Source organism: Bos mutus, chromosome 22, assembly GCF_027580195.1.
Source record: "Bos mutus isolate GX-2022 chromosome 22, NWIPB_WYAK_1.1, whole genome shotgun sequence".
NCBI lineage: Eukaryota > Metazoa > Chordata > Mammalia > Artiodactyla > Bovidae > Bos > Bos mutus.
The window spans coordinates 56,310,170-56,323,773 of NC_091638.1; the positions used below are offsets into that span (position 1 = coordinate 56,310,170).

General features: G+C 60.3%; 1 protein-coding gene across 1 annotated transcript in view; it reads left to right on the forward strand.

Annotated features, from left to right (window-relative positions):
* The window catches only part of PLXND1 (plexin D1), a 48,751-nt gene extending 36,036 nt beyond the window's left edge, over positions 1-12,715 (forward strand). Inside the window, 18 exon segments of the mRNA XM_070360281.1 lie at positions 679-793; positions 3,263-3,370; positions 3,450-3,562; positions 4,261-4,365; positions 4,864-4,994; positions 5,340-5,538; positions 6,148-6,294; positions 6,414-6,570; positions 6,881-6,984; positions 7,070-7,133; positions 7,787-7,821; positions 8,041-8,145; positions 8,613-8,675; positions 8,677-8,777; positions 9,813-9,960; positions 10,903-11,043; positions 11,203-11,277; positions 11,538-12,715. Coding sequence (XP_070216382.1) covers positions 679-793; positions 3,263-3,370; positions 3,450-3,562; positions 4,261-4,365; positions 4,864-4,994; positions 5,340-5,538; positions 6,148-6,294; positions 6,414-6,570; positions 6,881-6,984; positions 7,070-7,133; positions 7,787-7,821; positions 8,041-8,145; positions 8,613-8,675; positions 8,677-8,777; positions 9,813-9,960; positions 10,903-11,043; positions 11,203-11,277; positions 11,538-11,654 — 2,028 coding nt within the window. The 3' untranslated portion in view covers positions 11,655-12,715.
* The last annotated feature ends 889 nt before the right edge of the window (positions 12,716-13,604 follow it).

Here is a 13,604-nt window from a genome sequence, read left to right on the forward strand (position 1 = left end):
TCAGGGTCCGTGACTGGCCCCCAGCTGGGCCCAATGGGCTGGATTCTCAGAGGCCATGAGAGGGGGTCTCTGTTCCGCCTGGTGGCATACCCAGAGTCTGGGCCGCCAGTCACCAGGCACAGTCACAGAGGGAGGGAAGCAGGAGAGGTGGGGAGAAGGCCCGGAAAGGGGGGGTCTCTTCTGCACTGTACCTGCTTGCATGCCTCCCGGGATGGGGAGCTCACCCCCTTTCTGGCAGCACACACACCCCACGATGGCTGTGAACTGCAGAAGCTGCCTTTCACCTGCACCCCGGTCCCAGTTCTGTAGTCTGAGTCCTAAGAACTCATTTGCTTTCCTGTCCTCGGGCAGCCCAGCAGATACTTCAGTTCACAGGCCAGGCTCTGGGAACTGCCCATAGTCATCACAGAACTAGTAATCACACTTCCCTGTATTTCGTGAGTCACCCATTCCGTGCCAGGCCCAGGACTAAGGGCTTGACAAATGTCATCTCTTGTAGCCCTCACAGCGTCCCCAGGAGGCGGGTGGGGTTATCTCTTCTATTGATACTTGGGACATCTGAGGCTCAGAGAGGTTAGCTGACTTGCTCCAGGCCATACAGCCAGTGAGGAGAAGAGCCAGGGCGCATGTCCAGGGAAGCTACTGCTCCCTCACCACACGCCCCCACCACCCTGACAGATCCAGGTAGGGAACTTCAACCAGACCATCGCCACGCTGCAGCTGGGGGGCAGTGAGACCGCCATCATCGTGTCCATCGTCATCTGCAGTGTCCTGCTGCTGCTCTCCGTGGTCGGTAAGGAGCCCCCCTCAGCCTCGTGATGCCTCGCGGGGCAGACCTGCCCACCTCAGCCCCCTCTGAAGATCGGTGGGTAGGACAGAGGTATAATGGCCCGGGCACACTGAACAAAGGTGTGGAGCTGGGAGCGGGTCAGGCGCTCAGAGCGGGGTGAGGAGGGCGTCCCAGCGACGGTACAAAGTGTGCAGTATGGGCGCTGTGGAGAGGTGTGCCGGCCCGGGCCCTGAGCACCAGGCAGAGGGACTTGGAACCGTGCTCTGTGGGCTGTAGGGCTACTGAAGCTACTTCTGAGAGGGCTGCGCGGGGAGATGACCCTACGCATTAGGTAGGCTATACCCCTGTTAAAATAATGGTCACAAAAGTATGATATTCAGTGTCGCAGGGCAGTTGGAGCCCTCGTACACTGCTGGTGGGAATTTAACTGGTGCCGCTGCTATGGCAAACTCGCCACCAATTTCCTCGAAAGGTTAGTGTTCCTGCATGACCCAGCAGCTCCCTACTCTGGGCATCTGCCCTGGAGAAAGAGAACCCTCGTCAACACCAGCCCCTGTGCACCAAGGTTCACAGTGGCAACTGCCCAAAATGCCCATCCGCTGATGAATGGACAAAGAAAATGTGGTTTAGCCATATGGGGAATAGTATTAAGTCATACAAAGGAGGGAAGTTCTCACACGTACTTCAGCGTGGGTGACCCTTGACATCGTGGTAAGTGAAAGATGCCGGATATAAAAGGCTACCTCTTGTTTGGTCCCACTTATATAAAATGTCCAGAACAGGTAAATCAAAAAACACAAGGCAAATTAGTGGTTCCTAGAGGCAGGAGGAGGGTGGACAGGGACTGAGCACTTGTGGTCGTGGGTCTCCTAGGGGCAGGAAAAGTGTGCTAAAATCAGATTGAGGATGGTGTCACAACCCCATAATATACCAGAAGGCAGTGAGTTGTATACGTAGATAGATTAGATGGTGTGTGTATTATCTCAATGAAGCTGGTTTTTAAAACACAATGTATTCAATCAATATAGAAAATTTTAGGGAAAACAGAGATAGAACATGTAAATATCTTTCTGCTAAAAGAGAAGAGAAATCACCCGTAATCCTCGTATCTAGAGAAATCCACTGTTGATCACTATTTTATGCTTTTTGCTCCACAAGTAATTTACTTTTTCAATTAACTTTATTAGAGTTAATTTACAACATGGTGTTAGTTTCAGGTGTGCTGCAAAGTGACTGAGTTACACACATTCTGTTTCCATGTCGGTTACTACCCAGTATTGAGTGGAGTTCCCTGTGCTATACAGGAGGCCCTAGTTGGTTATCTGTTTTATATAAGTAGTGTGTATACGTCAGTCCCAAACTCCTGATCTGTCCCTCCCCTCACCTTTGGTAACCACAAGTTTGTTAAAGTCTGTGAGTCTTTCTGTTTTATGAATAAGTTCATTTGTATTATTTTTATAGCGTATGATTTTTGTCCAACTTCCTTCACTTTGATAGTTTCTAGGTCTGTTCATGATGTCGTAAATGGCATTATGTCCTTCTTCTTTACGGCTGAGTAATATTTCATCGCATCATCTTTACCCACTCCTCTGTAATGGTCATGTAGGTTGCTCCCATGTCTTGGCTATTGTAAATAGTGCTGCAATGAACACTGGGGTGCATGTATCTTTTGGAAATTATGATTTTCCCCAGATATATGCCCTGGAGTGGAATTGCTGGGTCATATTGTAGCTCTATATTTAGTTCTTAAAGGTATTCTGTACTGTTCTCCATAATGGTGGTACCAGTTTTCATTTCTACCAACAGTGTAGGAGGGTTCCCTTTTCTCCATACCCTCTCCAGCATTTACTGTCTTGTAGACTCTTTGATTGGAGAAGGCGATAGCACCCCACTCCAGTACTCTTGCCTGGAAAATCTCATGGATGGAGGAGCCTGGTAGGCTGCAGTCCATGGGGTCGCGAAGAGTCGGACACGACTGAGAGACTTCACTTTCACTTTTCACTTTCATGCATTGGAGAAGGAAATGGCAACCCACTCCAGTGTTCTTGCCTGGAGAATCCCAGGGACGGGGGAGCCTGGTGGGCTGCCGTCTATGGGGTTGCACAGAGTTGGACACGACTGAAGTGACTCAGCAGCAGCAGCCTCTTTGACGATGGCCATTCCGACCAGTGTGAGGTGATATGGAGTCGTTTAGATTTGCAGTTCTCTAATCATTAGTGATGTTCATCTTTTCATGTGCCTCTTGGCCACCTGTATGTCTTCTTTGGAGAAATGTCTATTTTAGGATCTTCCACCCGTTTGTTGATGGGGTGGTTTGCTGTTTTTGGCATTGAGCTGAGTGAGCTGCCAGAGGAGCTGAGGCTCGCAGGAAGGCTGTCTCCCTTCCACCCAGGCCCTGCACACGGCAGGTAACGACACACTCTCTGACACCGAAGGGATCACAGGCCTGACCCACCTCCCTGCTGCCCACAGCCCTGTTCGTATTCTGCACCAAGAGCCGCCGCGCCGAGCGCTACTGGCAGAAGACGCTGCTGCAGATGGAGGAGATGGAGTCCCAGATCCGAGAGGAAATCCGGAAAGGTAGCGGGGGCAGCCACGCGGGACCTCGGGCCTTGGCTTTGCCCCCTGATCCACTCACGGCCACCTGCCTGCCCGCCAGGCTTCGCAGAGCTGCAGACGGACATGACGGACCTGACCAAGGAGCTGAACCGCAGCCAGGGCATCCCCTTCCTGGAGTACAAGCACTTCGTGACCCGCACCTTCTTCCCCAAGGTCAGGGCCGGCTCCCGCTGGCTGGTGATACCTCAGGAGTTCCTTGAGCAGTGCAAAACCTGCACACCCGCCTATGGCAGCTCAGCCGCCTTCCCTGGCCGCCCTGCCTGGCCTGCTGAGGGAAAGGGCCCAGGTTCCACCGCCCTGTCCCAACTTGCTTTCTCTGCTCACTTGCTGTTTGAGTGTGTCTACTGAAGCCAGCTGTCAGCCCTGCTTTCCTCTGGGGTGCTGGGCCATCCTCCCTCCATCTCTTCCTCCTGTGCACTGGACTCAGTCCCCTCGCTTCCATGCCTCCTCGTGCTATTCCAGGGGCCGCTGCCCCGTCCCCACCTTCCTCGGCCTGTCAGGAATATCTCTGCGGGTGGCCCCACCCTGCTCTGGGACACCAAGCCCCTGTTGGGTCCCCTCAGGCCTCTCTGCCGCGTTTCCTCGTTTCCTCCTTCCACACTGAGCTGCTTTAGCTTCCTCTTATGCCTGTGCACTCCAGCTTCGCCACCCATGGACTTCAGGCTGGTTCTGCTTTTCCTCCAGGAAGCCCCCTGGGACTCCCCTCCCCTCTCCTCTGGAGTCCTGTGACCCCTGGGCGTGGCCCACTGCCTCTTCTTCCTATCGAGTGGGCTTGTGCATTTGTGGGGCAGCCCCTGCATGAGTCAGGGGAGTGCGTGGCCCTGCTGAGACGCTGCGGGTCTGCTCCACAGTGCTCCTCCCTCTACGAAGAGCGTTATGTGCTCCCCTCCCAGACCCTCAACTCCCAGGGCAGCTCCCCAGTGCAGGAGACCCACCCGCTGCTGGGAGAGTGGAAGGTGAGTAGCCCCCCACCCGTACACACACACACACACAAGGGCTCCTTCGGGGCACCCCCACCTCTCTCTGGGCCCTGCTTTCTAGTTATCTGATCCGTTGATCCTAATCTTGGGAAGTTGGGAGGAACTTGCCATTGTAAGGTAGCGAGCTCTCCATCCCAGCAGGTAGTCAAGTGGCTATTCAGGGTATTCTACATACTGACTCCCAGACCAGAGAGGGGAAAGGGTTGGGTCCCCCAAACATCTCTTTCCCCCTGCCGCCTAGAGAACGGGAGAGGGTTCCCCACACAGGGATATGGGGTTGCCTTCGGGCACCCTCGCCTGAGCCCCCCTTTCCAACTCAGCTGAGCCATTGTTCCTGGTCACAGGGAGTTAGGCATCTCCCACTAATAGGTAATGAGCTCCCCATCCCGGGAAGCATTCAAGGTGCCACTCTGGGCATCCCGAGCGCTCAGACACGGGACCCCGTCAACATCCCTCACCGCTTGCTCCCTGCAGATCCCCGAGAGCTGCCGGCCCAACATGGAAGAGGGCATCAGCCTGTTCTCCTCGCTGCTCAACAACAAGCACTTCCTCATTGTCTTCGTCCATGCGCTGGAGCAACAGAAGGACTTCGCGGTGCGGGATAGGTCAGGCTGCCGTGCGGGCTCCAGGGAAGGACAACGCATCCTGGGTCCACCGGGCTGGATCCAAGCCTGGGGCAGTTTGCAGAGCACTGTGTCCTTGGGGCAGCCAGCATCTCCTCTGAGGCCTTGGCCCCCTTCCCCATTCTGCCCCTTCCTGGTCCTGCCTGCCCAGGACAGGGCTCGTGGGCATGGTGGTTACTGTGCACGGTAGGGAAGGTAGGCTTTTCTCCAGGGAGATTTCTGCCGCATACGCCTCATCCAGTGATGAGGGGAGCCCCCGCGGTGTGGTCCTCGGGGTCCCGGGGCCTTGCGGTGCGGCTGACTCCCCACCCCCACACCTGCCCACAGGTGCAGCCTGGCCTCCCTGCTGACCATTGCGCTCCATGGCAAGCTCGAGTACTACACGGGCATCATGAAGGAGCTGCTGGTGGACCTCATCGACGCCTCGGCCGCCAAGAACCCCAAGCTGATGCTGCGGCGCACGGAGTCCGTGGTTGAGAAAATGCTCACCAACTGGATGTCCATCTGCATGTACAGCTGCCTGCGGGTGAGGGCGCCGGGCAGCCGTGCCCCTGCCCCGGAGGTCTCACTTCCTTTTATCCTCCTGCCACCTCTGCCAGGACCGGTGACTGTGGTCTCTGCATACATGTGGGAAAGGGGCTGGCCCACAGGGTCCGTTATATGGGTGGGGGAATCGAGGCTCAGAGCTACCCTGGGAACAGAGACCGTGTCAGGGGCTTTGTGTCAGGAAGACACTCTTCTCAGCCCTCGGGCCCTCCCTGGCATGCCTTTGAGTCCGGCTCTGCCACCTCCCTGCTGGGTGACCTTGAGCAGCTTGCTTGCCCTCTCTGAGCCTCGGCCGTGAGGATGCCCCTGCTACCTGGAAAGGTTGCCGGCGCAATAAAACGAATGTGGCCGCCCAGGTTGGGCGGTGTCTGAGCTGAGAATCCAGGGAGATGCCCTGGGTGTGGGGGTGGGAGGGCTGAGCGGCGCCAGGATCAAAAGGATGGTGTGAAGCAGGCAGCCACGAAGGGGTTGGTGGAACGGGGTATGAAGGGTTCCGGGGGGGGGCGGGCCACAGGCTCAGGGCTGGAATCTGGAGAGTGGGCAGCTGGCTTCAGCCTCTGACCGCGCCCCATCCCCCCCCGTCCCCCAGGAGACAGTGGGGGAGCCCTTCTTCCTGCTCCTGTGCGCCATCAAGCAGCAGATCAACAAAGGTTCCATCGACGCCATCACGGGCAAGGCCCGCTACACGCTCAACGAGGAGTGGCTGCTGCGGGAAAACATCGAGGCCAAGCCCCGGGTGAGCCGGCTCGGAGGGCTGGGAGGGGCTCCCGGCTTTGGTCCTGACACCCCCGCCCGCAGGCTGTCTGCCCATCCGGTCGGTGAGCAGCTGCTGAGCCCCCCGTCTCTCTCCTGCAGAACCTGAACGTGTCCTTCCAAGGCTGCAGCATGGACTCGCTGAGCGTTCGTGCCATGGACACGGACACGCTGACGCAGGTGAAGGAGAAGATTCTGGAAGCCTTCTGCAAGAACGTGCCCTACTCCCAGTGGCCGCGGGCCGAGGATGTTGACCTAGGTGGGCAGGGTTGGGGGGCGGCGGCGGGCCCCGCTCGGTCACATGGTCTCTGGCTCTAGGGACGTGAAAACGGTGCCCATCAGTTGGGAGCTCATGTTGGGGCCGGGTGGTGAGTTCGCCGCAGGTGATGACAGCCCGATGGGCAGGAGAGGCTGGCCTGGCTGCTCCAACCGCCCAGTGCCCGCCCCGAGGATGGCTGTGTGGAGCCCCGGCTCCCAGATGCAGTAGAGGCTCAGAGAGCTCTGGGGACCCCCGCTTCTCTCCCCGTGGGTGGGCGCCCCGGCCCTCACCCCCGGCCCCCTGCCCCCAGAGTGGTTCGCCTCGAGCACCCAGAGCTACATCCTGCGGGACTTGGACGACACCTCGGTGGTGGAGGACGGCCGCAAGAAGCTCAACACGCTGGCACACTACAAGGTGGGCCCCGGCCCCGCCCGCCCCACCCTCCTGACCTCCGCCCTCTTGACCTCCGCCCTCTGACCGCGGCCTCTCTCCCCGTCAGATCCCCGAAGGCGCCTCCCTGGCCATGAGCCTCACAGACAAGAAGGACAACACGCTGGGCCGAGGTAGGCCGGTGGACGGGGCCGGGCCCTCCTGCGCAGCCCTGGGGGGAAACTGAGGCCTCCAGGGGCAGGGCCGGGCGCAGCGCTCCGCCGCAGTGCTGCTCGGGCCGGGCCTGTGGCCAGGCCTCCTCGGCGCTGGGTTCCTGCAGGCAGCCGAGAGGGGCCCCAGGAGTGGGGAGGCGGTTTTAAGAGGTCTGGGCGAGCGCCAGGCCATCGGGGGTTCGGGCTGTGTCCCTGCCTCACACCCGCATCCCTGCCTTCAGCTGCCCCATGCTTGGGGGTCCTGGGGTCCTAGGCTCCTGGGGGCTTTGGGGTCCATTCCAGCAGCTGGTGAGGTCTGGGCTCGGGGGCAGTGGGCCCTCGTGGGGAGCCGCCCTGTGTCCATCTGTGATCGTCTCCCTGCCTCTCCTGTCCCCTTGTGGACATCTTTCTGTCTCAGCGCCTCCGTCTGTCTGAGTCTCCTATGCGTGTCTCTCGAGCTCTCGCTCTCAGCTGTCTTTCTGTGCATTTCTGTCTTCTCTCCACACGTCTGTTTGGCTCTCCCCATCTCTCTGGGTTTCTCTCTCCAGCTTTTTGCCTCCGTTTCTCCTTTGCTCACTCTCTCTCCCCCGGCTCCTGGGTCTTGTTTATTTATCGTGTGTGTTTCCCTCTCGCAGTGAAAGACTTGGACACGGAGAAGTATTTCCACTTGGTGAGTGCCCTGCCTCCAGCCCTGAGGGTGCCCGCCCCTCAGTGGGAGTGGACTTGGCCTCCTGCCGCCCTGGGCCTCTGGAGGCCGTGCTCCCAGGCCTGGGGAAGACTGGGCTGGGGAGTGTGCAGAGCCAGGCACCCGCGGGGGCCGGGTGGGGCCCCCCAGGGGCGGCTGAGGGTGGTGCCCGGCGCCAGCTCTGACCCAGCCCCGGCCTCCCAGGTGCTGCCCACGGACGAGCTGGCGGAGCCTAAGAAGTCCCACCGGCAGAGCCACCGCAAGAAGGTGCTCCCGGAGATCTACCTGACCCGCCTGCTCTCCACCAAGGTGCTGTGTCCCCACTCCCGGGGGTCAGCTGGGAGCACACGCTGGGGGAGGGGGGACAGCTCTTCCCCTGCGGGGCCAGCCGCACTCCCAGCCTGAAGGGCACCCGGCAACAACTTCTCTGTCCCCTGGTGTGACAGAGAAGGCAGTAGTGGCCCAGGAACGTCCCCAAGGCCACATGGCTAGGGGCAGAAAGCCCACACCCCAGCCCACCAATTCCCTGCTCTGTGTCCGAGTCCTTCCAACACTCCTGTGCAGTGGGTTTCACCAACCCATTTCACAGACAGGAAAACCGAGGCACAGAGCACTTAGGAGACCAGCCTGGGGCTACACAGCTTCCCATTCACCCAGCACTGCTCAGCCCCAGCACCACGGGCTCCCCACAGCCGCCAGAGGTGCCTGTCACCAACACCCCCGCCCCCGCCCCCTTCATGTTCCTGGGCTGATGGCCACCACCCACTCCCCTGTAGGGCACACTGCAGAAGTTTCTGGATGACCTGTTCAAGGCCATCCTGAGCATCCGGGAAGACAAGCCCCCCACTGGCCGTCAAGTACTTCTTTGACTTCCTAGAAGAGCAAGCCGAGAAGAGGGGCATCTCAGACCCCGACACGCTGCACATCTGGAAGACCAACAGGTGAGGGGCCCTTGGGGGGGCCGGTGAGGGGCGGGGCTGCTTCACTGGCTCACGCCGGCAGCAGTGGGGTTGGGGTTCAGAGCCTGGGTTTAGTCCCTTATGCCATTCCAAACTGTGTGAGCTTGAACAAGAGACTTAAGTTCTCTGAGCTTTAGTTTCCCCCAGCTGGAAAATCAGGGCAGTAAAAGGAACCCACCTTACTTGTAAGGATTAACTAGACGTGAGCGTTGTCTAAGTTTTGCCCCTCTCCCCCCCACCCCTCCCCCTTGGGTGGGCACTGTCGGCTCCATTTTGCAGACAAGCACGTTGAGGCTCCCGGAGACGCGCATGCCTCCATCACATCCCTCCTTGGAGGCACATGTTAGCTTTTCAGACACCCAAACCCCAACAGGAAGTTGTTGAAAAGTTCAGCCTGACCCTCGAAAAGAATTGCCACAGACACAGAAGTTTCCCTGTCGTTGCAGGGGCTGCTCTGAGCATTGGTGGGGAGGAGGGGTGAGTGTGTCCCCCTGTCCCAGGCCCCCCAGTCACGGGGAGGTGGTTTTACCAACCCTCCGGCCGTCTTAGGCCTCGCTTACTCTCAGCCCTTCCTGGTGACCCAGCTAATGATGGACTGACTCCCTGCAGCCACACAGGGCCGGAGGAGGAGCCACGGGCTGCCAGGCAGGGCGGGGGCTCTAATGAGAACCAGGATTGGGCCCTGGCTCCCGGCTCCTGCGTGCGAGCAGGAGGCTCTGCGGGGAATGGGGCAGGCAGCGAGGGCCAACTCAGGGCCCCTCCATGCAGGAAACCCGGCTCCCAGCCCCTCTGCCGCGTCCCCCTTCACCCCCTGCCGGCTAGGGACAGTCACCAACCCCATTTGTGGAGGAGACACCGAGGTTCCCAGAGCTTCCATCCAGTCTCTGCTGGCCTCGGGAGTAAAGCCAGCCTGTCCTCTGGGCCTGCCGGCCTCCCTGGCCGAGCCCCCATTGGTGACTGCTTCCTCCGCGACCCACCCTCGGGCGGGGCTCACGCCACTGCCTCCCTGTCCCCCAGCCTTCCTCTGCGCTTCTGGGTGAACATCCTGAAAAACCCGCAGTTTGTCTTTGACATCGAGAAGACGGACCACATCGACGCCTGCCTCTCGGTCATCGCTCAGGCCTTCATCGACGCCTGCTCCATCTCTGACTTGCAGCTGGGCAAGGTCAGCTGCTGTGGGCAGGCTGCCCAGTGCTGCGGGGCCAGCGGACTTTCTGGGAGGGCAACCGGAGGAGCTCAGATGTGGGGTGAATGGGGTCATCAGACAGGGGTTCTCCAGGAAACGGGCACCCACAGTCACAAACTCCAGGGCTGCAGCTGCCTCAGCTGTGCCCAGCACCAGCTCCCGAATCTTCAGGCCCTAGAGCCAGGCGGGGAGAAGCCAGGTGGGCATGGAAAGCGAATGTGGTCTGATGTAGCGTCGGCGACCAGCCAGGCTCCAGGTGACAGCCCTGATGGTCAGGAGCCACCCGGTGGGCACTGAGGGTGGGTAGAGGAGACACCTGAGAGAGAGGTGACTGTAGGGAGAGGGCGCAGCAGGCCCGAGAGAACCTGGCGTTCCAGGCTGAGCGGCATGAGACGGGAGTTAGACCTGGCCCTGCCGTTAGCCCGTGACTTTCAGAGACAGACCACAAAAATGGCAGAAAACGCCATCACCTCTCACAGGCTATCTGGGAGAGCAGGACGCCCGTGACAGACAAAGAACTGGGAGCGTACTTGGCACGCTTTGCTCTCGGGAGTAGGAAACACGTGCTGGGAAATATTCCACTGAGACAGCAGTCAGGCTTCCAAAAATCTTAGCCACCGAGACCCATAACCCTCAGCAAGGACGCGAACTAAACAGCCTGCGTGTCCAAGAGCTGGCACGAGCCCGTGCACTTTCTCCTCCAAGTAGGTCCCCTGTGAAGTCATCACCCTGAGAGTCCTGCAGAAAACAGGGCAGAGGACAGGGGTGGGAAGCCCCCGGTGCAGAGCCTGCAGCACAGGGACACTGGCTCAGCGACAGGCCTTGTCTGTGTGGTGGCATAGACACGGGCTGGTCCAGAAAGAGCCGAGTCTGCTGTCTCCACCCAGCGTCTCACTCTCTGGCTCCTCTCCGCCCACCCAGGACTCGCCAACCAACAAGCTGCTCTACGCCAAGGAGATCCCCGAGTACCGGAAGATCGTGCAGCGCTACTACAAGCAGATCCACGACATGACCCCGCTCAGCGAGCAGGAGATGAACGCGCACCTGGCCGAGGAGTCGCGGGTGCGGCCGGGAGGATGGGGGGTGGGGGCCAGGACTTGACCGTCAGAGCCGGGGGCGGCGTGGCGCTGTGTACAAGCAGCAGGTCTTGACTGGGCTGGGCCTGGTTCGGACCATGGAGTCTCCACCGCAGTCCAACTGCCTCCCTGTCTTTCCTCACAGAAATACCAGAATGAGTTCAACACCAACGTGGCCATGGCAGAGATCTACAAATACGCCAAGAGGTATCGCCCGCAGGTGAGCAGCCCGCAGTGTGAGGCCCAGGGCACTCTCCCCCCACGTCGGCCCTTCCCACCCTCTCATGGAAACCGGGCGTGAGCGCGGGGCTCAGGTACTCTGGGCCCCAGCACGTCTGACTGTGCTGTGGGCGTGGCCGCCAGCACTGGGAATCCAGGCCACGTGTGTGTACTCCCCCCAGATGTGTGGTGGGACCGGGGTGGGGGTGTCCTCCGCCCTGAACTAGCTCCGCTGCCGACCACCCCCCTCCACCGCCCCAGATCATGAGCGCCCTGGAGGCGAACCCCACGGCCCGGAGGACGCAGCTGCAGCACAAGTTCGAGCAGGTGGTGGCCCTCATGGAAGACAACATCTACGAGTGTTACAGCGAGGCCTGAGCCGGGCCGGCGGGCGGCGCCCCGCGGCTTCACAGCGAGGCCTGAGCCCGGCCAGCGGGGCGAGCGCCCCGCGGCTTCACGGCGAGGCCTGAGCTGGGGGCCGGCGGGCGGGCGCCCCGCGGCTTCACTCTGCCCCCAGCCCCGCCCCGCGTGCCTCCCACGCCGGCTGGGAAAGGACGCTGCACCAGGGGCTTTTTCTGAGCCCGGCAGAGGAGCCTCCGGTCCCGGCCCCTCAGGCACCGTCCCCTCGCACCTGCCCTCAGACTCCAGCTCCAGGCTGAGGCCTTGAACGCCGTCCACCCAGCACAGCCTGGACGGTGCCGCCCCCAACTCGCTCTGTCCCGGCCCAGCGCCGCCGAGGCCGCCGACGGGAAAGGAGGGCCGCCTGGGCCCCAGGCCACAGCCAGAAACGCTACCTCATCCTGCCTGGCGGAGGGGGAGGCCCTGTGACCCAGCCCTCGGTTCGCTTCTGCTTCCCCCACCAAGATGTCGCCCCCCGCCGTCTCTACTCGCCTGTGGAGGAGCCTGGCCCGCTCCCGGCTTCCAGCGGACACCAGCGGAGCAGGCGGCGTCCACGGCCCGCGGGAGGCTCTGTGCTGTCCTGGGAGCCAGGCTGAGGCCGGGGGCCGTCCCGGGGGGGCGTGGGTGGGAGGGGGCAGGGGAAGGGGGCTGAGTTGCACCAAGGCTGTAGCTGGGCTACGTGATCTTGCTGGAAGTGTTTCTAAAGATAGCACCACTTTTTTGTTGTTGTTTTTTTAAAAGAAGCTTTTATATATTAAAGAAACTTATCACGCGCCAACTGTGAATAGCTGCCGCTAGTGCGGAGGCCCCGGGAGGGTCCCCTGGGGCTCCCAGCGCAACACTGGAAATGACTGTTCCAGGGGCGGCGGACCCGGCAGAGACGGCCCCCGGAGATCATCGCCCTTTCTCTTCTGTCAGAAGCGGCCGCCTGGGGCTGGCCTGGTCAGTGCCTGGACGGGCTGTGGCCCACAGGGGCGGGGCTGGAGGGGGAGGTCGGGACGCTCTGGAACCTTCTTTATAATAAAAGCCTGATGGGAAAACCTGCCGTGAGCTCCAGCCTTTATCCTGAAGTGGCCTGCTTGTAGCAGACAGGAGGGCGGGGGGCCTGGCTTGGGACCCCGCCATCCCCCTTCATGAGGGGCAGGCAGACACTGACCCTTGCTTCTGAGCAGCCTCGCGGGGTAACCACGCTGGTGCCTGCTGGCCGCCAGGATGAGGTCACAGCAGCTGTGTCTCACCTCCCACTGCCCCTAACCTGCTTATCCATGTAACAGGCCGTGAGGAAAATGTGTCCCCATTTTACAGATGTAGAAACTGACTCTCGGCACAGTCGAGGACTCTCCCAGGTCTTGGGACGGGGAGGACGACACGCCAGTGTGCACAGGCCCTCATTCCTCTGTTCCACACTTCCTCCAGCTGGCGTGTCCACGGTGCCCCCCAGAGTGCGTGGGGAGCTCCAAGCTGACCACCCTGGAAAGAGACTGGATGTTTATATGCTCATCCTGAATTTGTCATCAGTCTTGACAAATATGCATGGGCTTCCGCGGTGGGTCAGATAGTAAAGAATCCACCTGCAGTGCAGGAGATCTGGATTCAATCCCTGAGTCAGAAGACCCCCTGGAGAAGGAAATGGCAACCCACTCCAGTATGCTTGCCTGGAGAATCCCATGGACAGAGGAGCCTGGCGGGCTACAGTCCAGGGGGTCGCACAGAGTCAGATACAACTGACCAACTCACTCAACACTTTGACAAACACGTACCATCAACCCCGTTATGCAGATGAGGAAATGCAGACTGCTCCGGGCTGGTATATCCCTGGACTCTTTAGCCACTGCCCTTGACTTGGGATCAGCAAATACCACGGAGACCCCCAGCCCTGCTTGCCCCCCACTTGGCTCTGGGCCTGAGCCTGGGCTAAAGGTCACTGAG